This window comes from Cnephaeus nilssonii (assembly GCF_951640355.1).
Source record: "Cnephaeus nilssonii genome assembly, chromosome: 18".
Lineage (NCBI taxonomy): Eukaryota > Metazoa > Chordata > Mammalia > Chiroptera > Vespertilionidae > Cnephaeus > Cnephaeus nilssonii.
Genome location: NC_137089.1, coordinates 26,854,913 through 26,880,618, shown reverse-complemented (window position 1 = coordinate 26,880,618; position 25,706 = coordinate 26,854,913). Strand labels below are relative to the sequence as shown.

Here is a 25,706-nt window from a genome sequence, read left to right as displayed (position 1 = left end):
TTATGTGTTACTGAAAAACTGAAACCTAGCCAACATGAGAGATATTGTCAGGTTCCCTCAGAGCTTAGTGGAACACTATATCAAGTATGACCTGTTTTTGAAATGAGATTTCAAGAAAAACAGCAGAACACCTTCTCCGGCTTCTTTTCCACTAACTGCTCACACTTGATACCTTCCTTAGATGACCTCATGAGCTCCCACCGTGGCAATCAGATTCCCAAATGCGCGTTTCTTACCTGGGAATGTAGTTTCAGGTAATAGAATCAACTCTGGCTAAGGATCTAGGGTGCTCACATATTCTCCAAAGAGTTCAGAGAGCTCCGCTAAGAAGCTCAGCACCCAGCCACATTGTGAGGGCTGTTCTAGAAAAAATACCACTGTTGGCACCATTTAACCATCCCAGGGCCTACATAGCTGCCTCCGTTTGCACCAGTGACAACTTGGGACTGGCCAAGCGCTGCCCCTCCGCCTGTTAAGAACTGGATGGATGCCTCCACCGCTATAGGTATCAAGATGGAGTCCATACACACTTATTTCCTCTCATTGCCTCCTTCAGCATTGCCATTTCCAATGAGTAGCTCTGTGCCCCAACAGCAAGAGAGGCTGGGAAGACGGATTCTGGCTTCAATCTTGGAGAAGCTCATCTCATAATTTGGAAAACTTTCCTAATAAACAGGATAAGTGTTGAAAGATAGTGAGCAGTGATCAACATGAACGACATTCCTACTCTTGAACACACCCCACTTTACAAGCATCCTACTAAATAGAACACAATGATTAAGACACAGGCTTTGGAGTCAGATGAACTTGGCTTTCAGTTCTTATTGATTAGAACACTGATTTTTTAACTGGTGTGCTGCTGCATACTGCTGTGATGCAAGAATTTTTAAAACATGAAATACTCGACTATTTAGTTAGGGGCATTGATCTCTATGCCCTTAGATTGTCAAGTAAAAAAAAAAATGACAACACAACAATAAACCTCTGGTGTGAATGCCCTGAGTTGTATTTTATTGGTTATGTTGTATAATAAGGTTGCATCTAATTGGTTAATTTTTGGTACCAGAAATCCTTATATACAAGTATAGGCACTTGATTTTTTAAAAGCCACTTTGGAGCAAAAAGGGTAGGTAATTACTAGTATTATTATTTATTTTGTAAATCAATCCAAATTTTCCCATTTCTTTGCCAGATTGGCAAAAAATAATACTTTTTTTTTGGTGTGCCACAGAATTTTAGTAATTAGTTTATGTGTGCCATGAGATGAAAAGGGTTGAACATCGCTGGCCTGGAAGATTGGACAAGCTAGCCGCTCTGAGACGCCATCTTCTTGTCTGTGAAGTAGGACCATTAACACCATTGACCTCATAGGATGGTGGTAAGAATATAATGAGAAAAACAGACGTTTGGAGGTGGCATTTATATCCCCATAGGACAAGTTCTCATCCTCATTATGAATATGGTTACTACCATCTCTTTCTTTTAAAGTCTTTCAGTTACAAGCAAATTGGGCATTTTAAAAAGAATCTGTTATTTTCACAGAAGAATATATTTTCCTAGTGAGTTGTTTCACTAATGACATTATTGTAAAAGGTGTGCACACATTCATTTTCTTAAGGGCACTTTTTTTTCTAATCATTTTCTGATTACATTGCAAGAAAATTGGAAATTATAGAAAAGGGGAATAGTGGAAATAAAATTAAAATTCCACCATCTAGAGATAGCCACTGCTAACAGCAGGCCATAGCTTTGTCCATTGGGAGGTATTTTTAATCAACCATAGGAATCACAGATTTATGGGAATAGAAGCAACCGTAATGGTCACGGGGTGTGGATTCCCTTGACCCCCTGTGGTTACATAAGCCCACAGGTCCCATATTCCTGACCCCCTTCCTCGGTGCTTTCTCTCCCTTCACATTGGAGGGGAAAGGGCTCTTGAAAGCTTTGTTGCCAGGTTGCAACTTTTGTTTTATTTATTAATTTTGCGGTAGGAGGCTTCGAGTTTTGTGTGTCAGCCCCATGTTTCCAAGCAGGAGGCGTAGAGAGTCCTGGGAAACAGTATTTGGCTCTGTGGGTGCCTTTGAGAGAGGGAGAGGGGAAGAAAATTACTTCTTTATTGTGAGGTTTGCCAAATGGTCTCTGAGAAGCTGTGATATCATTCAGACCCCGTGCCAAGCAGGATGGAACGGCTCATCTTGGCAGACATCTAGAGCGAACGTGTAATTCCTCGGGGTTGGTGTGGGCCTTTATCAGAGAGACGTCCATAGGCAGTGTTTACATAACCGTGGTGGAGGGTGAGAATCAACACAGCTGTGGCATTGCCCTAAATATTTCTATTCAGCAGGGAATTAAAAGAGAACTTTATCGCTGAACTACAGATAAACACAATTCATCAAGCGGTGGTCAGTTCAACTGGGGAACAAAATAGGAGCTATAAAAGGCTGGCCTGCTGGAAATAGCTGCAATCAGCCAGCCTGACTTCATTGCTCCTCCATTCCTTCCTTCCCTCCCTCCCTCCTTTTTCTCAGTTCCAGAAATACAGGACTCATCAGTTGGCAAGCAAGCTGTCTAGATTTATTATTGTTATTTTTATTATTATTTATGCCAAGAAGGTGGTGGAAGGCACTCTGATACTGAGCACAGGCCTGCTATGGGCCAGAGTGCCTCCAGGTGCTGCATAGGTGATCCTCATGTCAGAAGGGCCCCCCCCCCCCTTTTTTTTCTGGGTTATGGAATTGAATGTGGGTGAGAGTACGATTTATTTATTTATTTTGCCAAGGAGAAGCTGTTTTAATTGCAATGTGTGTTGAAATGAAATCATGATCACCACAGTTCTAAGTGATCCGCATCTTAGAAGTTACCTCTAGCATCCGTGTATTTTAAACATTAGTGCAGTCCCCACTCAGCTATGCACAGGGACAGCGATTTTCAACTGGCGTGCCTCAAGAATTTTTAATACATGCAATCCCTGACTTTAGCTATCCAGTATGAATGAATCAAAATTTTACCCTTTTTCTTTTTTGTCAGACTGGCAAAACATGAACTTTTTGATGTGCCACAGAATTTTAGTAATTAGTTCATGTGTGTCGTGAGATGAAAAGGTTGAAAATAGCTGCACAGGAAGAGAGGTACATGGCACATTGATTTTCTAGGATTTCCATATCACAGTGGGCACCAACTGGAAAGCTTGAAACAACAGAAATGTGTTCTCTTTCAGTTTTGGAGGCCGGAAGTAGGAGATTAAGGAGTTGGCAGGATTGGTTCTTCCTGGAGACTTTGAGGAAGAAACCATCCCATCCTTCTCTCCTGGCTTCTGGTGGTCGGTGGATCCTTGGCATTTTGTGGCCTGTAGAGGCATCACTCCAATCTCTACTCCATGTTCCCATTGCCTTCTTCTTTGTCTCTGTGTGTCTTTTCCAGCTCTTCGAATGACACTTCCATTGGATTTAGGACCCACTCTAACCCAGCAGGTACATCACACATTTCCACATCAGCCACATTCTGGGGGGGTTCTGGGTAGATAGGAATTGGGGGAAGGGGCAGGGATACTATTCAACCTACTACACAAGGGGAGCTTCTTGGGGACAGAGACCATGTACTCTCCTTGCCTTTGTGGCACCCAATGCATGCTAAACACCTGTGAGTGTTCTGGAATGCTCGCAAATACAGCCTAGCTTTGTGCACCTGTGTAAAGAAATTGCTGCATGTTTCCAACTTTAATTCGGGATGCAGGAGATTTACTGATTCTCTGTTTCAATATGCAGGCTTTTGTCTCTTTGCTAATAGTGTAGCTAAGAGAGAGCCTCGGTAAATACAAAATACAATACAAAAAAGCATTGTCTTCACGAAGGTCTCTTTCCCCAGTGACTGAGCCAACATAAGAGTCTTAAAATACCAAAAGCATAGATAACTACTAACATCAGGCTTATAAGTCACAGAACACTTTCACAATTATCTCAGTTGATGCTCTGGTAACCCTGAAGGTTATATTATCACCTTCACTATAATCATCATTATCACTTTTATCATCATCATCCCTATTTTATAGGAGATAAAGAAGCTCAAGGCTCATAGAAATTAAGTGACCTATTTGTGGTCAGTTAGCACATTTAGTTGTATTGGATAGTAATCCAATCTAAACTGGCTTAAGCATAAGGGGGAACATAGAAGCAAAATGCAAAAATATACTGAGCATCAAGGTATGAGCTCTAGATCCAGGTCTCTCATATCTCAGCTCTCCTATTCTTCCCTCTTAATGGCAACACTAGATCCATGATTATATCTGACCCTCAGTACTTATAATGAGGAAAAAAAAAGTCTCCTTAAATATGACTCCTCCAGAAATCCTGGGCCTGGGTCTCCATGGCCCAAATTGGATCACACCTACAACCTTCAAACCATCAAGTCCCCCAAACACATGGACTGAAAATGGGGATAAGGCCTGTTACTAGAAAAGAGAAGAATGGAAACTGGACAGGCAGAACCACAGATGTCCATGAGGAAGCATAGTTTATAAATGACAGAACTTGGACTTGAGACAAGGTTATATTAACCGACAGGCCAGTTCTGTTCTTTCTCCTCCTCCTCCTCTTCTGTTCAAATACAGTGAATACACAGTGGGTACACATGGGAACAAAATTCAGAAGATACAAAGTCATTCAGTGAAAAGTCTCCATTCTGAACTTGTCCTCCTGTCACTCAATTGCCTTCCTAATGGAACCCACCTGTGTACCTCTCCAGGCATAGTCTCCACATTTCCCAGCATTCATATAGATCATTTTTACATCGAGAGTATGATACTGTTCTCACTGTTCTGTCCCGTGCTTTTTTCACTTCCATCGTATTAGGCATTTTTGGTTCCCTGACTTGAATGACTTCAACCACTGAGCCACAGAGGTGTTTTCATATACCACTTAGATAGCTTTCCACTCTTTTGAGTTTTTTCTCATTTTCCTTTTCTTCTCCTCCCTCCTACTCCCTCCCTTCCTTTTACTTCAGTTCCTAATTTTTTTCTCATTCCATACTTTTACAAATGGAAGTAATTGTTGACGTGGAAACTGCCTTTTTAAAAGAATGAGTTACGTGAAATATTTAACCCTACACAAAGGCTTCTTTTGGAGTAGCTGTCAGCAGAATACTTTAGAAGGATGAAACCATTTCCCTTTTCTTTTCACCCCCATAGTCACTGGTTAGCTCTGGCAGTTGAGTGAGCAAAGGGACTTCTATAGATGGCTGTAGCTCGTGTTATGGCCACAACTCATATCAACGTGTGCTCCTGACATGAGCCTCAAATAGTTCTCTTACTGGTGAGTAAAACAAATACAGTAGATAGATGGAATGAGGGGCAATGTATTATCAGCTTTGTCCCAGATCTTTCAGTATCTCACAAAAGACTCATGCATCTCTTCCCCAAGGTATATTTTCCATTCCAGGAGGTTGTTAGAAATAGTCCTTGTAGAACTTTTCCCCTGGAGCTTGCATTTTCCTCCAAGTCCAAGTCTCTGAAAAGGAGTTGAACGAGAGCCCAACCTAGAGGATTCTCCCTACCTCGATGGTCTGCTACCATTTTATTGTACACAAATTTGCAAGGACTGCTCATTGCACACCAGCATATAAACTAGAATCAATCAAGATCAGCTTGGCATTGTGACATCTAACGATCTAACGCATATATTATCGCATTTAGTCTTTCCAGTAATCTTGAGAGGCAAATGTATTGAGCCATTTTACAGATAAGCAAATCGAGGCTGAGGGAAATTAAGTAGCTTGCTGCATAGCCAAGGAATGTTAGAGCCACACTGAATCCTAAAATCCTTGTGCTTAACAACTACCTCCTGGCACGTGTGCTTTACATGGATGAGAAAATGGAAAGAACCACTCCACAGCCAGGCCAGGAATAGAATATCTTTCTCTATCCTTGATACTCTAGAAACTGTGTCACTGGATCACATTTTGGTAAAATGAGATTAAATGACAAATTAAGCCAAGGTGTCTGTATTTGAGATTTTTGCTTGGTAATGTGCTAAGATTATACAGTAATATATTTAAAATCACCACTTGACCTTGTCTAGGATCTTGAGTTGTCACTCAGTCACTCAGAAGTTCTGGGAACTTTGGTGCTACCAGGTACAAACTGTTACCTTTAGATAGTAGAGCTCATTGGTGTTAAAAGGAAAAGTTTATACTCCTGTTCCTTCTCCGCCCCCCTCTTTTTTTGGGGGGGAGGGGGCAAGGAGATTTAGATTGCTGAATTCTTAATTTATTTCTTGCACAAATAATTGACATCTTTTTTTTTGTGCCAGACCAGCCAACAGTTCTTAATTCACCATCATTTCTGGTGGTTTCATGCTGCTCCCATATGCTGTCAATGAGAGGTCCTTTCTCATCTCTCCTGTTGTCCCTGACCCCTAGCTTGAGTCCACAGTCTGTCTCACTTTATAACCTGGAGCTGCAGCTAATCAGAAGGAATAGGCTTCTTCATCACCCAAATCTATAGGCTCTTTATAAGCTGCTGGTTACAGCCACAAACACTTACCCTCCCTTTACATTTGAAATAGACTCCTTCCAGAATATTACTTCATTCTAAGCTTTTCCATGATGGTTTCAAGATATGTCCCCAAATTCTTTGATTCTCTTTCTTTCAAGAGGTGAAGCCTCACTCTCTTCCTTGTGATGTGCATTGGACTTAGTGACTCACTTCTAACAAAAAGAATGAACCAGAAGTGATGGTATCTGACCTTGGAGACCAACTCACAAAAGGAACTGTAGTTCCTTCTTGCTCTCTGGGGAAAGAAACCAGGCCATGCCATGAGGGCACTCAAGCAGCCTCCAGAGAAGGCCAAGGGGCGAGGGGCTGAGGCCCCTGCTAACAGCCATGTGAGTGCCCCGCCTGGGGCATGGATCCTTGGCCTAGTCAAGGCTTCCGATGCCTGAGGCCCCTGTTGACATCCTGACTGCCAACTGACAGGAAGCTCTGGAGCCAGACCCACCCCACTCAGCCACGCTGAAGTTCCTGATGCACAGAGACTATGAGATAACAAATGTTCGCAGTTTTACGCCACTTAATTCTGGGGAAATTTGTTATTCAGCAATGCATTACTAATACACTTTCCAAGAACCTTCTGTTGTATTGCCCTTCTCGTGATAATCACCATTAGACATAGCTTTTTTTATATATATATATAAATATAGATTTGAAAGTGAGAGAACATTGATTTGTTGTTCCTCTTATTTATGCATTCATTTGGTTGATTCTTTTATGGGCCCTGACCAGGGATCAAACCTGCAACCTTGGCGTATCAGGACGAAGCTCTTACCAACTGAGCCACCTGGCCATAGCTAAGCATAGCTCTTTGGGGGTTTGAGCTTGGGCTTAGAGAGGCCTGCCATGATCCTTCACCTATATAATTTGTGGAACATTTAAAGCATATACACAGGCCTCACCCTCTAGAAATCTTAGTCAACAGATGGGGTCAAGCATCTGTATTTAATTAAATGATTTTAAAAAAATGATTCAAGGGTTTCGAAGAATACTTTTGAGTAAAAACTTGTGTTTTTTTGTTTTGTTTTGTTTTTTGTACTATAAAAAGTGGGGCCTCTCTATTCTGTGTCCTCCATGTTCTTTGAGACTGAATGGGGGGAGGTCACCTCACTTTTCAGTATAGCCACTTCAGACACTGGGAAGCCAGCAAACAAATAAGCTCCGTGCTTTTCCTATGAACCTATGAGCAGCCTTCTCTAGCCTGAATTGCAGCAGATTTACCTGAAGGCTGATTGCAAGGCCTCATCCCTGGAATTCCTAATGCAGAGGGTCCAGCATGGGGAGCAAAACTGCATTTCTAGTAAGTTCCCAAGTTGCTTCCACGTCTGGTCTGTGACCACACTCAGAACCACCACTGAAAAGCACTAGGCCTGGTGTGTAAACTCTGCCTCAGAAATTGCCCAAGATCCTCACTATACTGCAAGCCACAATAACAAATAAAAACAAACAAAATCTCATTCATTTTGCCCGAGACAAAAGTAATCCATGGCGACAGAAATCCTAGTAGTGGTTATTTGGGGCCAAAACAACTGGAAAGGAAATGTAAAGGGACCTTCGGGGATGCATGGAACATTCTAGTTCTTGATCTGAGTGGTGTTTCCACCAAGGTGTTCCCTTTGCAAAAATCCATTTGAACTGTACATGATAATCTGTGCACTTGTTTATCTATGTTATACTTAAAAATCTTCCTTCAAATTAATAGTAATGATAAATGCTGTCGAAAACCTGGGCCTCCTCTTCACTATACCTCTGTTTATAAGTTGGTTTTCCCCCAGGGGTACGCTGGCAACCCAGCAAAGAAAATACTTTTTTCTTTATTTTTTGCTCACATCAGTTGTTTATGTATGTGTCTGTGTGTGATACCTGGGGAGTGGCTGCTTCCCAAGCTGCCTTTTTTTTTTTTTTTTTTAATTCCTCATCTGAGGACATGCCAAGAGAGAGGAAGGGAGAGAGAAGGGGAGAGAGAGAAACATTAATGTGAAAGAAACATCAACCAGTTGCCTTTCATACATGCCCCAACTGGGGCTCAAACCCGCAACCCAGATATGTGCCCTGACCGGGAATTGAACTAGCAAACCCTTCGGTGCCCAGTATGACGCTCAACCAACTGAGCCTCTCTAGCCAGGCCCAAGCTATCATTTCTTTACAAACAAATCTAGGTCTTCTAAAGAAAATATTGTAAAAGAAATATTTGCCCGTTTTAAATTTCTAGAACAATAGATATTGACGGAATAATTTGAAAAGCACGTTGAGCTCTCATTAATGCTTCTCGAGAATCCCAGTTGTGTTTGGCCATGCAACTTGACCAACAAGTAAGAACTTCAGGAGGGAAAGAAAACTCCGCCCAGAATGACAGCCCATTCCTTTGAAAAGTGCCTAAGAGGCATGGCCTTTTTTGGTTTCGGATGAGGACAATTGCCACCTAAAGAATCTTCTGTTTCATCACATCAAGCCTTTGGAGTCTCAAGGAGAAGGCTTGTTTTGTAAATTTCTTACCAAGAAAAAAAAAAGAAAGACTAATTATTGCTAAAACTCCCCCAGAGACATTTCACTTTCTACATCATTCCTTTCCTCCCATTTAAGTTTATGAGTAAGGTCTACTCACTCTAAAAGGTTGGCTTCAAATGTAAACGAGGCCAGGTAACTTGGGACTTGAGATTTTCAGGTGATCTGCAGAATTGTTATTTTGGAACTCAGGAGCTAAGTAGGACACGTTGGGACACGTTGCAGGTACTGACTTCACCGCTGTGGAGGACAGCGGGGCTCTTCTACTGGAGGTCCTCCAGTCTAGAGGAGACACTGTGACACAGTAGTTCATCCAGGAGCTTTTGAGCCTAACCAGTATCACCAACTGGGTGGCCTTGGGTAAACAACTTCTTTCTCCCTCCAAATTTCAGTTTTTCCTTCTGTTAAATGGGAATAATAATGTCAGAAGGCTACTGGGAATATTACATAAAATTGTTATGCCCAGTGTTCAGAATCCCCAAAAACCCACCAGGAAGGAGCCAAGGCTCGCTGTAAATGCAAGAGAACCTTTATTCGTGCTAGCACGAGCCCTCGTCCCCAGCAATCACAGAGAGAGAGAGAGAGAGAGAGAGAGAGAGAGAGAGAGAGAGAGAGAGAGAGAGAGACAGAGAGAGAGAGAGACAGAGAGAGAGAGAGAGAGAGAGAGAGAGAGAGAGAGAGAGAGAGCTTTTGGGAGAACAAAGGCCTTAAAGGTGGTCCAAAGCAGTGGGCGGGGGGGGGGGGGGAACGTTCGTGGCCCCGTTGATTGGTCAGGGGGCAGGGGCAGGGGTCTGGTTACACGGGGGTACTGTGCAGCTTGCCTAATTTGGACTGAGTCCACTTCTCTACATTCCTATTGGCAGGTTTATGCAACTGTTACATTCTCGGGGTTTTCTCAGAAAAAGGAGTCATATACATAGTTACACAGGATGGAGGGTACAGTACATTTTGTGCTGTCCTGCTCTGCCCTTTCAAAAATAATATAAAAAATATTTAAACTTTGCCTGGCACATAACAAATACTCAATGAGGGGCAGCCTAAGTATTAAGGGATGAAAGGAAATTAATAAATGGACCATTCCATTCAGTGTCAAATTTCCTAATCCCTGTATCTTTCTAATGCAAACATGAATGAATCAGTGGTTATTAAATTAATATATACATGGATGAATGTTTTTTTTTTCTCTGCAATAAAAATTATCTAAAAATTATAGATGTGGATAATAGGTTCCTGGTTGCCAGGGGTTTGGGATGGTGGGAGTGAGGGGAGCACTTGTCGCTGGAGGGAGAGCTTTGTGGTGATGGACTGGTCTTGTTCCTTGACCATGGTGGTGATTACAAGAATCTGCACATCACAGAATACCATAGACCCATACACTTACATTGCATCAGGCCAGTTTCCTGGCTCTGGTATCCTATATAATAAAAGGCTAATATGCAAATTGACCAAACGGCAGACGACCAATCACTATGATGCACACTGACCACCAGGGGGCAGACGCTCAATGCAGGAGCTGCCCCCTGGTGGTCAGTGCGCTCCCACAAGGGGAGCGCAGCTCAGCCAGAAGCCCCGAGCCTGGCTCACTGCTGGTGAGCGCAGCAGAGGAAGCGGTGGGAGCCTCTCCTGCCTGCCTCCACAGCAGTAGGACATCCCCCGAGGGCTCCTGGACTGTGAGAGGGTGCAGGCCCGGCTGAGGGACCCTTTTCTGCACCCCCTTCCCCCGAGTGCACAAATTTCATGCACTGGGCCTCTAGTTGTATTATAAAATACAAGCATGTGCCAAAACCGGTTTGGCTCAGTGAATAGAGCGTCGGCCTGTGGACTGAAGGGTCCCAGGTTTCAATTCCGGTCAGGGGCATGTACCTTGGTTGCGGGCACGTCCCCAGTGGGGGGTGTGCAGGAGGCAGCTGATCGATGTTTCTCTCTCATCGATGTTTCTAACTCTCTATCTCTCTCCCTTCCTCTCTGTAAAAAATCAATAAAATATATTTTTTAAAAAATACAAGCATGTTACATCAAATATAAGTGACATAAAATATAACCATGATCTGAGAAACTGGGTGGAAGGGTATACCCAAACCTTTATACTATTTTTGCAACACCATGTTAATCTATACTAGTTAAGTACTTCAAAATAAAGTTACACACAAAAAGTACCTGGATAGAATTTCCTCTTTTTACTGCAATTACAGTATTCAGGTCTCTCATTCTATCTCATGTAAACCAGTTGGAGTTCTGGCTTAAGCTTTGGTGTTTGACTTTAAATGTTAAAATTCTCAGTGCATATATCTTCCCATTGTTTTCCCTTTCCAGGCCATCTCGCTCCCTCATTACACATGTCTGAGGATTTAGTGGTGGGTAAATGTGCCACAGGCAGGATTCTTAAAGAATACAAAGTTTAATCATCATTGATTCTAAAATATTCACAATTAACACTGAGCAGTAGATTCAGTATGTGGCTAGATATTTCCATCTGTTTTCTGCCAGCAGCAGCAAGGATATGAGTATGTGATTAAAATACTCTGTGGGTTGAGAGGTAAGGCAAATTAATATCACTTCATAGTTTAGAAGTCTTGAAATGAAATTGCTAATCAGCCAATCAGCTCAATAACAGGAAAACCAGACATCCTTAATTCAGGTGATGTGGTGGTTAGATGGCTATGTCCTGAGTATCTGCACTAATTAATTCCTGGGCCCTTAAAAAATGTTTGTGGATGAATGAGTGAGTGAGTGAGTGAATGAATGATGGGACCATTAAGATAAACCATGTGAAACTGATCGAGTCTAAAGGTAAGAGTAATGAATTCATTCAACTTTGTGACCCAGGATTGGAGGAAGCATGAACTGCCATAAAACCTTCTCACCCTTCTCTCTTTGCTTCTCTAGGCAGCTTGAAATCCACTCTCCAGATGCTAAGCACACGGTGATCCTAAGGGGCAAGGACTCAGCCACTGCCCAGGCCTGGTTCAGTGCCATCCACTCCAACGTCAGTGACCTGCTGACCCGAGTGATTGCTGAGGTCAGAGAGCAGCTGGGGAAAACAGGCATTGCCGGGAGCCGAGAGATCAGGCACCTTGGCTGGCTTGCAGAAAAGGTAAGGAAAGTGCCGACACCCCTCCCATCATGGCCCCTCGCCCCATCATGGTCACTTCCCCCAAGGTGTGCCCAGCACTTGTGGCAACCACTGAAATCAGTTCTCATTCCGTAGGCTGATTCTCTCAGTCACAGGCTGTTTAGATTTCTTGTTGGTATACAACAGGTTTGCATTTGCATTTTACAGGGTCTGTGTCTTAATCAACTTTGATTTCTCACATATACTCCAATAAATATGTGGTCAGCTGAATGGATGAATGAGTGAGCAAATGGAAGGATAGGTTGATTCTCACATCTACACATGAAGGGCAGGGAAAATAAACCCACAACAGAGCTGTTGCCTTGGGAGGTAAGGAAGTTGAAACCGTTGCTTAAAAGGGTTTGTGTGGGTTTTGCTGAACCTGCTTATCAACAATGCAGATACCTTTACAAATAATAGCAATAATAATACCACCCAGGTTGCCTTTGAGCAGCGACTGCATGCTGACTCTTTTCATATATTATCTTATATTTTATCTGTATTCTTAAGCCAGCAGACCCAGACAGTCATCCCTTATGAGCACCCATTTTGTGCAAGGCATGGTGTTAGGCAGGAACGGTGGATGTATAAAAAAAAGGCTTGGTCTCTGTTCTCAGGGAGTAGAGCAGCTGTGGGAAGGACCTGGGGCCATGTTAACACTGTCACTCTGATTTCTTTTCCCAAGCTATGTGATATGTGGAAGACAGTAAAACTCAACTTTGCGGTGATCTCCTGGGAATTAGCCCTTCTGTTCATTTCAAAGGATTGAGCCTTTGCCATTGTCCCTATACCTGATGGCTGTCCCTTGAACTTGACCTTGAGTGCTCGGGAACACTGAGCTTTTGGGACAGCCTGACCTCCCAGTGACTCACATTCTAATAGGCGGTAAATGGGAATGATGGTTGTCACAATAACAGCTTTCCTGCCAGTGAACCATGTCATCTGAGAAGGCCCAGTCAAATGGCACTTGAAAATAATACTTGAACACAGAGTTCGGCTGGTTTCCAGCATTGTTCCTTGTTTGTACCAGTTCATGCGTGGGGCTCAACCACACAGTTCAACACTCAGTGAGCTGTTTGGTTTGGTATCGTCCCATCTCTCACAGATTTCAAAGGACTAAAGGGACAGCACAGGTGGTGGGAGCTCTGAAATCATAATAAACAGAAACCACAGGTAGCCTCTCGTGACTTTTAATGTCAAGGCTCTTGAGGAAGACAATACTACCCATCTGGATCATGTCATTTTAGAAGTCATAGTCTATAGCCCTCTCCACTCTGTACTCTCTCCAAATATATGTGTTTTCATTAAAGAAGGCCTATTAGGGATCTTTCATTGTCAAGTGATAAGAAAGCTCAACTCAGTTTGAGCATTATACTTACAATGTCTATGGGTAGACATGAGGCATGGTTGGATCCAGGGGTTCAGATAATGATAGGCTTCCCTCTCCATCTTTTTGCACCCTTTTCTACTTTGTTGGTTTATACTCAGGCCTGCCCTCTTCCTTGGCCTGACAGTTCCAGATTGGGTTTTTCCTCACAGTTGGCTATCCCAAGTAAATAGAGGCCTCTTTGCCCCCATAGTTCCAACAGAAGTCCTAATTTTAAGCCTAATTGGACTGACTTAGATTATATGATCAGCCCTGGGTTGGGGCTGAGATCAGCCTCATCCAAGCCCTGTGCACTGAGAGATGAGGATGAGGAGAGGCAATTTGCTTATGGAAAATGAGGCTGCTGTGCAAGGAAAGGACCCAGGGGTCCTCAAACTTTTTAAACAGGGGGCCAGTTCACTGTCCCTCAGACCATTGGAGGGCCGGACTATAGTTTAAAAAATACTATGAACAAATTCCTATGCACACTGCACATGTCTTATTTTGAAGAAAAACAACAAAACAGCAAAAACACCCGCATGTGGCCCACGGGCCGTAGTTTGAGGATGCCTGGATTAGATAGTTGAAAATTGCATTGGGTCAATATTAGTGATATTGAAAATTTTTCCATAGGTTCCATTTTCTCACTTATAAATGGCCTGCTTGTGACTTTTGCTTATCCCAAAGTATCAGTAGAGACATTATTTGACATTTCCATGGAGCAATAATAAAGATGCATAAAAAGCTCTTCCTGTTTTTAAAATATTTCTTTTGATATCATTTCAGATAATCATTACTAGATGTTTCTTTAAATTGTATTATGCATTATATCCATAAAAGAAATAATGACTTATCATGGACAGTTATCAGAAGCAAGACCAGCTTTTATTGCCTTCATCTTCAAAACTTCTCAAACAATTACCACAGATCAAGTCTGCGGTAACCAACTCAAACTAGAATTTTATTTTGAATAAACATTTAATACTGAATCCTAGTGTGGAGACATATTAATGGTTTTTAGCAATATGTTACAATGAATGGCAAATCTTTAATACTGTGGCTTTCTTATATCATCACAAATATCAGCGAATTTGCTTGGCATTTGGAAAAAATATATGAAGTATGATCCTATACTTCAGCTGCAGTTGACTGTACATTGATGTCCTTTGTCTTCTCCTATATTGTTAACCTTTGATTTTGTAGATTAATAACAGTAGCTCTGGAACAAGATTTGTACATATTATATTTAATTTTGAGCTTTTAGAAATGGCATTTACATGAACTAAAATGATATGAAACAACAACTTCTTTTGAAATCCTATTAAGTACAAATCCTAAAACCTCATCTACTAGTATACTACACAGGGGGAAAACTTTTTATTAGCATTATTCTTCGCTGTGAGATGGTCTGGGGACTGGAAGAATGGCTCCCACAAAATGGCTAGTTCTTGAGTCAACAGAGAGAGTTCAGTGCACTCCAAGGGAGGCCAATGAGCAGGAGGAGAACAAGAAAGTGCAAGTAATGGATTAGTATAGCTCGCAGGGAAGGCAGGCCATAGACTTGTCTAAAGGGAGGTGATGGTTCATTCTGGAGGAAGGTGACAAGAAAGTCTGGCATCTTGGATGACATCCACTTGTGGAAGATTTTGAAAGCTGGACAGATGTTTTGATTTTGAGTTGGTGGCCAGTAGGGAACCTTCATATGCAAAGTCAGAGAGAAGGAAACTCAGGGGTGATTGCTATGGGTGGAGTGTTCGGGTCCCCCAAGATCCACATGGTGAGGCCCTAATCCTTAATGTGATGGTATTTAGAGGTGGGGTCTTTGGGAGGTAATTAGGTTTAGATGAAGTCATGAGAGTAGAGTGCCCATAATGGGATTGGTGCCCTTATAGGGGATGAAGAGACCAGAGCGCTCTCTGTCCACCATGTAAGGATACAACAGGAGGGTAGCTTTGTACAAACCAGGAAGGGGGCCCTCACGAGAACCCATGTTGGCACCCTGATCTTAGACTTCAAGCCTCCAAAATTGTGAGAAATAAATGTTGGTTGTTTAAGCCACCCAGTCTATGGTAATCTGCTATAGCAACCTGAACTAAGGCAGTGACTCAACCCAACCTCTTCTCTCTAAAAAGAATGAATCTGGGCCCAGAGGATGGAAGGCATTTTATCTAAAGTCACACTCTAAATAAAAATACAGAAATAATTAGAGGGACCATGCTGTGATATAATTATTCCTTTTCTTTAACTTAAAAGAATCTCCTGCAGCCCATTCACTGCAATGTTTTATTCTTTCCTTGAACTCTAGTAGCTGTCCTCTGCACTCCCTATAGTATCGAGGCCAGTGTTGGGCTAGTAGCCTTTGAACTGGGGCCATTTTCCTGTCTCTTTGACTTCCTGGTTCTGTCAACTACACACAGTGATGGGTCCTGTACTGCTTTCTCCTGTCAGTGCCCTCACTATAGACGGGCCAGGTGCCCAATATAAAGTCTTTCCCATTAACATCCCCGATCTGTAATCCCTATCCCGAATTATTAAATACATCATGTCTCAAACACATTTTTAAATCATTGTTTTTAATTTAATCTTTTTACAGTTACCATTAAGGTGTTTAAACTGTCTGGGTACAGAAAAAAGAAAGATAAATGAAGCCCTGACTCTCTTGCTACCTAGAAAAATAATAAACAGGGACATGGCAGAATTGCTGGATTGTTTTGCACTTGGTTCATCAGGCATTGCCTTTGCTTAACCTTGTTATCTCAACTTGCAAACTATTTCTTGTCAGAGTGAAAACACACCACAGAACAATAAAACCCAGTTGGAAGCTCTGAGATGCAAGTTCAGTTCTCAGCTTTCCTCATATCTACCTCAGATTCTTTCAAAGGAGGGCATTTATATCACTGTGCCTACGAGGATGTTCTTGGAGGAAAGGAAACTGGTAATTAGTATTTATGATGTGCCTGGTCTATTTCAGGCCATGTGCTTTAATCATCTCTGTCCTATAAGGTAAGCTTGGAGAAATTGAGTTACTTTGCTAACATCACTCCTCTCGTTAAGTGGCTGAGCCAGAGTTTGAGCCCTTCTTTTGAACTCTCAAGCCCAGAATGTTCCATTAAGCTGAGGAGCCCAGGGATTATGTGTCCCTATGAGTGAGAGGCTCCAGAATCCAGTGTTGGAGCAATATCACAGTTTCAGAGCTAAGAGACCTATCAGAAACACTCAAAATCCTTTATTTGCCTTTATGGAAATAAGGGGTGTGTTCACCATTTGGGGCTGGTATAACACCGTAGACTGGGTGGCTTACACAGAAATGTATTTCTCCCAGGTCTGGGGGCTGGATGTCAGATCGAGATGCCAGGGTGGTGAGGTTCTGGTGGAAGCCCTCTTCCTGATTCACAGAGAGACTTCCTCTCATGGTGTCCTCACATGGCAGAGAGAAAGGGCCAGCTTTCCTCCTCCTCCTCCTCCTCTTCTTATAAGGACACTAATCCCATGGTGGGGGCTCTACCTTTATGGCCTGATTACCTCCCAAAGGTCCCACCTCCAAATACCACCACATTGGAGCTTCGACATATGAATTCTGGTGGGACACTAGCATTTAGTCTACAGTGGGAGGAATTTACACACCAGGACTGAAAGTGTCTAAAATCTTTTTACTAAAATATTTACTCTTTTATCCCCATCCATTACAATCTTCAACTGCTTTCCTTCCTCCCATGACACAAATCAAGGAGAAGAGGTCCTCTCCTCTGTTCTTCCGCCTATTATTGACTATGTCAATCAATTGAACCTCTCTGGCTAGATCCATCCCTCCATATCCCACACAACAATCCTCCATATTTACTAGTATTTTGTATTGTGAAGTCCAAAGAACAGGTCCTACAAAGACTGAAATCATCTTTAATAACATAGGCTAGGGGAAGACTAGATAATAAAATACACACACACACACACACACACACACACACACACACACACCCCACATACACAGCTGGCCATATTTTGCACATTTCCATGTTTTAATTAGATAACAGCAGTCTCTTAACAACATGGTTCAGATTACATTTACCATGATATATTAACTGTGATTAAATTTCATAAAGTAAAAACTTTGCTGCGAGCCCGAGTCCACGCCTCACTACATAAACAGCAGGTGTACATTATGACCAGTGGCCAGTCACGTCACTTCTTTCAAAGCCTGTCTGTGGTTGGTCACTGTGCGTCTGTTAATCAGTTTACAGGCAGACAGCAAAGTGAGTGGTTGTATTTCCTTCTGTCTCCAATGGATAAATCTGTATCGCATTGTACAAGAATGGATAATAGAGACGGGGAACTGTCCAAGAAAGATGAAATACAACAAAATGGAAAGTGCTAAACTCTGGAAGTGAAGTTCAAATACAATGTACCTGGAATTACAGAAGAAAGAGCTGACCATGGGAATGTAGGCACTGATACTCTTCAAGAGCCTCCTAATATATAGCCTGAAGAACGTGGTGAAGGGCAACTTCTAAACACAGATGAAGAGGGAAGGCTGAAGATGCCCCAGAAGAAGTGATGCCCATGGAAAACGTCACATGAAAGGACCTCTTAGAGATGCTTCACGTCATTGAAAATACAGAGTGGAAACTTCCGCTTGCTGATGCAAACTTAGAAAGGAGGATGACAACTTTCCCTGGCCTGGAAAATATGCTCGCTCTGTAGCGTAAGTTATGAGGAGCAGGAGACCAGCACAGTTCAGCCTATGCTTGAGAAGGTTTTGACAAGGAAATAAGGCAGTTTAATTCTCCACCTTTTTAATGTTTTAAATTATAGATTATAGTACTAAATAAACATTAGTGTTACTTTTTCATTTTCCTATGCATTGATAACTGTCAGCAAAACAATTTTAATGTTTTAATAAACATTTTCAAAGGCCACAGAACAATATTAATTTCTCCCACTGATTGTTAAGATGACATAGTATGGTTTCAGCTTGCACCATCATTTTTATTGTCCAGCACTACTGTGCAAAGGCAGGACTGCTACCTCCACCTCTCTCTCTATCTCTTGTATATCTATTCACTCTATCCCCCCGTCTCACCCCCCTTCTCTCCTCCCATCTTTCCCCTTTCTCCCCCCCTCCCCGTCCACCTCTCTCTCCCCCGTCTCTCCTCCCATCTTTCCTCCCATTTCTCCTCCCATCTCTCCCCCCTCTCTCCCCTCTCTCTCTTCCTCTTTCCTTCTCTCTTCATCTATGTATATATCTTTTCCTATATCTATCTGCCCATTCATTTATCTTACCATCCATATCTATGTATCCATTCATCCACCTAGGTATATCTATATTTATCTCTATTCACCTGTCTCTATGAACATATATATCAACATATCTATTTATATCCATGTATATATTTTCCATATTCTCACATAATTCACTAGAGTATTATTAATTTCAGACCCAGTAATAGCAATTTATCCCCAAAGAATTCCAGCTAAATATAACCAACCCAGTAATTTCATACTCTGGCTACATTGCCCACCTGCAGCAGAAGAATCCCAAGTGTAAATGTAACGTAGCCCTGGCCTGAGTAAAACAGGCTGCTGGTAATCAAGACCTTGGCAGTATAATTAATGGAATGATATTCCTGGAGCCTCTAAAAAGATCAGCTCTGCCATCTGCCTACAAATCACCTAAGTAGGAATTCCCCACCACTTCTTCCAGGGCAAAAATAGTCTCTGAGCTGAGGGAACTCCCACCTGATAAACGGAAATAGAACCACTGTCCAGGCTACCCGGAATTGCATCAGACCTAAATCAAGACTCTTTGCTCTGCTGGGAAATCTGGGAAACACAGGCTGTTAATGCAATTAAGTGCTAATAGACCTGCTGTATGGCTTTAAAAGGCAGCCATCAAGTTCCTGAGTGCATCACCTCTGGGATGGGGCAAGACCCAGGAAAACCTGGCAACCATTTGCTTATCTTTCTGCTAGTCTTTCGCTACAAGTGTTTCAAGAAAATGCGCCAATCCCCCCATCTTGCAGTCTCTCCAATAAAAATTGGATTTAACACTGGAATGGATGGGTGGGTAGATGGCAGCGGCAGCCATAATGAAAACACGAAAATATGCCCATTTTTTCTACATGACTTCACAGTGCAATTTAGTTATGTGAGTCACTCTCACCAAGGTGGAAACGTCAGAGCTGCCCATGGAGGAGAGACAGACAGGGATATGTACATTACAAATGGGCCTGATTCGATTTTTTTGGAGAAGACTATAAGAATTGAGATAAAAAGTTCTCTGTGCCTGGTTGTATGGCTAGCACAGTGGTCGGCAAACTGCGGCTCGCGAGCTACATGTGGCTCTTTGGCCCCTTGAGTGTGTCTTTTCCACAAAATACCACGGCCTGGGTGAGTCTATTTTAAAGAAGTGGCATTAGAAGAAGTTTAAGTTTAAAAAATTTGGCTCTCAAAAGAAATTTCAATCGTTGTACTGTTTATATTTGGCTCTGTTGACTAATGAGTTTGCTGACCACTGGGCTAGCAGATTTTGCTAAACTTTGTTTTATCTTATGGGTCATTATAGATTGTCCTTCCTTTATGAAATAGATAATCCATTGATGTAATGTCTTTGAATTCTTTTGAGGCCCAGTCTGAGTTGGGGGCTTCTCCGGGAGGACTCTGTTAACAGATAAACTGAGGCATATTGAAAATCTTGAGTTTGGGCAAAAATGGACTCCCATTGGGTAGCACCAAACAGGAAGTTAGCACGGACAAGAGCTCAAATAGAGAAAATGCAGATGCAATGTTAGGAAAGTATTGATTGGCTATAGCTTAAAGCCTAATCGGCTGTTTGTGGTGGGTTGTCCTTGGTTTCGATTTTGTAACCTTAACGCATTTACAGGCTTAGAATTGTCAGCTGCCATGTCATCGGACCCACCTCAGTCTAATGGCCTCTTGATTGAATTAATGCAGCTAACTCTTAGGAGAAACCTGTAAGGAAGTGAGAGAAGCAGCATAGACAGGGAGGACACTAGGCATACAAGTGGTATCAGCTAAAATCTAGCCTCAGCCCAATCCCACAGGGAGCGTAGCCTGTGAATGGCAGCACAGAGCTCTCCAACCTCAAGCCAAGGCAGTCAGGATTTTGGTGCCCCATGAGTCAGCCATTAGCTGTGGACCACTCCCATCAGCCAAGGGCAATTCTTTAGAGAAGGAGAAGGGTTAACCTGTGAGCAGTCAATATCCTCAGGGGTGAGGGTTGGATGCACCCACCTAGTACAGGGAATTTTGGCAGAGGACCAACAATATCTACTAAAATCACTGGTGTGTTCACATCGGGGGAGGGTAACTCCAGCAGATGTCATGGGACCTTTAAGTGGCAGAGAAATAAAGATATCTCTGTGACCAAGTTTACTTTTAGTTACAACTGTATTCAAATTTTAGTACCTCACCCTGGTACTTACTCACTCCTTCCTCCCTCACACCATGGACTAATTATTTTTTAAGGCTTTGAAATTCTCTTTGCATTGTTACAATGTTGGCTTGGACCTTTTATTCTAACAGGACTAGGCTGCCATATTACAAATGCCATGCAAATTAACACATTTCATCTTTCCATCTTGAAACTCCTTCAAGTTGGTATTTTCAGGACCTATAAACTAAATCAATTCCCTGGTTTATCAAGTGAGTAAATTTGAAGTTCTTTAGATTGATTTGATTGAGAATTAGGGAAAGAAATATAGGTGTATCTAGAGTTCTAGAATCTGAGTTAAGAACATCCATATTTATATATGGTATGTGTTGAGATAAAAGTGGGGGTTTTCATGGAGTACAGAGGTTAAGCAGGACTCTCAGAATTACTCCTACTCATATTCCTTTCTTAATGAGTCAGGAGAGGCCCCCAAATATTCTTTGATCCATTTTTTAACATGCAGATTGTAACCTTCCAGAGAAAAGAGATGATTTAGGTCTATAGCTCCAGTGCCTAGGCAGTGTCTGGGAAATAGTAGGTGGGCAGCCTAAGTTTGTCGAATGAATGACTCAGTGGGCCAGTGGTCAGCCAGAACTTGTAGACACTGTAACACATTTTCTGGGAATAGGTTACAGTTTTACATTATGTGTTCACAGTGGTCAGGTCCAGGCACCTGACCCTCATTTCTTTGTTCTAAGCAATCATCCTTTCACATAAGAACTCTCACACCATGAACTTGGTATAACTCAGGGATTTCCTTACTTGAAAATGTCAAGTGTCTCAATTTGAGTGAGATGCAGGACAGGTGTGATGGACTTTGAGTGGCTGTTCTTTATTTTCGATAAAGTTATCATTCTTTTTAATAAAAAGAACACTAGATTAGAAATCAGAAAATGTGGCTTCTAAGCCCAGTTGCTCTGTTGCTAGTTGCTCTGTTGCCCCAGTAACACAGCTCAGATGCATGTCTCATTTATTCCATGAGCTGTAAGTACCATAGATTGCTATAAGAGCTTTAAGCTAGAATATACAGGGGAAAAAAACAATAAAATATGAATTGGCAATTTTATGTCACTTGACCATAGTCATGCAGCTAGTTTACATTAGGTATGAGACTAAAACTTCTGTGTCTGTGATTCTCCAGGGCATAATGCATTGCACTGAGGAGCACCTGATTATGCTTGTAAAACATTATAAGAACTATTCAGAATTATGAATATGTGATCCTTTTATTGCTGTTTCACCACTGGGAAATTGGTGGACTACTGGTCTAGAGCTCTGCTGAGATCAAAGTTAGGGATAGGTATTTGGGAGTATCGTGTAGAGAGTGAGAGTCAAAGAGTGGAAGAGATCTCTAGGAAAGTGAGAAGAGATAATTAAAGAGTGAATCCTTGGGAGCATCAGTAGGAGGAAAAGGTTGGGATTGGAGTTGGCTCCTGGTCATAATGACCCACTGGCTAAGGCCCCTGTTGCCCTAAGTAAAACTGTCATTTTCCTGAAAGACTTCTAAAATAGCACTGGCAATACTTATCATTGCACTTATTTGCCAAACAACTTAATTATGGTTCCAAGGCCGTATAGTCACTTACCTCTCTCCTACCTCTATCACCTCTCTACCTCCCCACGCTTCGCTGTTTGTTCTCTCATTCTCTGCTCTGCATACAGACTGACTAAATCTTATATAAACTATGACTTGTCTGATTCTTCTTAGTTGGGTTTCCTAGACTCTTTACTATAACTTCTTTTCCCTAGTTTGTTTACTGGCAGGGCTTCTTTCTGCTCCATTGCACCTCCACTAATGGCAATGAAAAAAGGAGAAATCTAAATCATCCAAATTGGATTCTTGTCAGAGGCATTGGGAAAAAGTGTGTCAGGGGACTCAATCAGGGATGATGGAGCAGGTAGGCACGTCTGTGCTTCACAAGAATTTCAGGTGAACATTAACTTCTGTATACCTGGATCTCCCGACACAGACACACAACACACACCAAGACGCTCTGCAGTCAATAGCAGTCAGTCAGTGATTTTCAACCGATATGCCGCAAGTTTTTTAAAACATGCAATACATGAATGTTTAGTTAGGGGCACTGACCTCTCTTCCCTTAGATGGTCAAATAAAAAAAGAACAACACAACAAAAGCTGCCCAGTGTGAATACCCTGTCTTGAACTGTAAATACATAGGTCATATACTAGAGTTGCAACTTATTGGTCACACCACATAATAAGGCTGCATCTGATTAATTCTTGGTACCAGAAATTCTTATATTCAAGTATAAACACATGATTTTTTTTAAAAGTCACTTTGGACCAAAAAGAGATATGTAATAATAATAATAATTTTATTATTTTGTAAATCAGTCAAATCAGCAAAAACTATATTTTTGGCCCTGACCAGTTTGGCTCAGTGGATAGAGCATCGGCTTGCGGACTGAAGGGTCCCAGGTTCAATTCCGGTCAAGGGCATGTACCTTGGTTGTGGGAACATCTCCAGTAGGAGGTGTGCGGGAGGCAGCTGACCGATGTTTCTCATCGATGTTTCTAACTATCCCTCTCCCTTCCTCTCTGTAAAAAATCAATAAAATATATTAAAAAACAAACTATATTTTTGGTGTGCTGCAGAATTTTAATAATTAACTTATGTGTGCCATAAGATGAAAAAGTTTGAAAATCACCGGTCTAGGGTGAATATCCAAAATATATAAAGCACTATTACAACTCAATATCAAAAAATAAGTAATTTGATTTAAAAAATGGGCAGAGGACCTGAAGAGGCAGTTTTCTAAAGAAGACATACAAATGGCCATCAGACACACAAAAAGATGCTCAATGTCACTAATCTTTGGGGAAATGCAAATCAAAACTACAATGAGATATCTCCTCACACCTGTCAGAAAGGTTATTATTAAAAAGTGAGTAAATAACAAGTGTTGGCAAGGATATGGAAAGAGGGGACTTTCATTCACTGTTGGTGGGAGTATAAATTGGTGCAACACTATGGGAAATAGTAGGTTTGAGGAAGTTTTTCCAAAAATTAAAATGAACTACCATACAATTTAGCAATCCATTTCTCAGTATTTATCTTAAGAAATATAGAACATATACAGGCCTATGTTTATTGCAGCATTATTTACAATAGTCAAGATATGGAAGCAATCTAAATGTCCATTGATACATGAATGGATAAAGAAACGGTACATATACACATCAGAATATTATTAAGCCATAAAAACAAATGAAATCTTGCCATTTGTGACAACATGGATGGACCTAGAGGGTATTATATTAAGTGAAATAAGACAAAGACAAATACTTACGTGTGGAATCTAAAAAGTAATAAAAATGTAAATGAACTAACAAAACAAAACAGAAACTGACTCATAAACACAGAGAATAAACTAATGATTGCCAGAGGGCAAGGGGTGGGGGACTCACAAATAGGTGAAGTACAAACTGCCACTTATAAAAACAGTCATGGGATATAAAGTACAGCATAGAGAATACAGTAAAAAATGTATATATATAAAAAGCCCAAGCGTGTCTTTTTTACTATAAATAATCAATTGATTTTTAAACAACAAATGTATGATTGGTTATTGGCTTGTTCATTTGAGAAACTTTATTGAGCACCTATAATTCCTTCACTCAGTCAGTGAAGGACTTCATAGTACATAATACACGCCAGGCAGGTTTAAGTACTGGGAATATGACAATGAACAGCCAGACAGGTTCCTTGCTTCATTGGAGCTGACATTTTAGCAGGGGAGATAGATAATATACAGAGAAACACAAAATTTAGACAGTGAGAAGTGCTAGAAAGGGAATGAGAGATGTTGATGTAAGGGACTAAGGAAGTGATTTTAGATTAGATAATTATTTATAATGGGCAAGGCAGTGGACCAGAAATACCAAGATGTTCTCAAGGAATTCACTAACAAACGGAGAAGATAGACACGGAAACTAAGAATTTCAAATACAGATCCACCCATGCTATAATTTCTATATTAAATCCTATAAAGGCTCATAGGAAGGAATTAGCTAACTTGGCCTAGGAAGATATGAAAGGTATTAAGCTGAATCTTAAACATCAGGTAGAAAACATCAGGTATCAGGAATACCATGTGCAAAGGTTTAGGCGCCAAATGCATGACCTCATTTAAGACCAGCCATTCATCTTGGGTGGCTGGAACACACAATATATCTATTTTCAGGTGATACTGCCTTTCTTAGCAACCCCCTTAGGCAATTGTACCTTCACTCAGATGCTGCTGTATTGCATTTTTAGAATTGCCTTCTAAGACAATTTCTAAGCAATGTATGAAAATTAACTTTAGAGTCACATGGGCATCCCCCTTGGTTCAACTGCGCTCTATTTTTCACTTTCACTCTGATTGGCTCAGCTCAGCATCCTCCACCCCCTGTAGACAATAACTCCAGCTTCTCAAAGCTAGGTACCTGGAGTTGAGTTTTGAGCCTTAGAGTGTTTGGGATGCTGTTGTGCCAACTAAGGCTGACCACTAGGGGCGCCACATCCAAACTGCAGGAGGAAGGTGAATGCCTTAAAAAAATTTTTTTAATGCCATAAATTCTTGATGGAAAACAATTCAACATTTTTGAGTGCTTCCCACTGGGAAACGTGCTCTATTCTCTTTTACTATTAGTTCGAGTGAGTTTTACAAATTCAGTGTGTCTTCACCCAGTATATATCAGTCTGTGAGCTCAGGACTATCTTAAGAGACC

General features: G+C 41.5%; 1 protein-coding gene across 2 annotated transcripts in view; it reads left to right on the top strand.

Annotated features, from left to right (window-relative positions):
- SNTB1 (syntrophin beta 1) overlaps window positions 1-25,706 on the top strand; it is a 194,781-nt gene that overhangs the window by 122,210 nt on the left and 46,865 nt on the right. For both annotated transcript variants that reach the window (XM_079796355.1, XM_079796356.1), the window contains exon 4: window positions 11,933-12,140. In XM_079796355.1, the coding sequence (XP_079652481.1) occupies window positions 11,933-12,140 (208 nt within the window). The remainder of the gene's footprint in view (window positions 1-11,932; window positions 12,141-25,706) is intronic.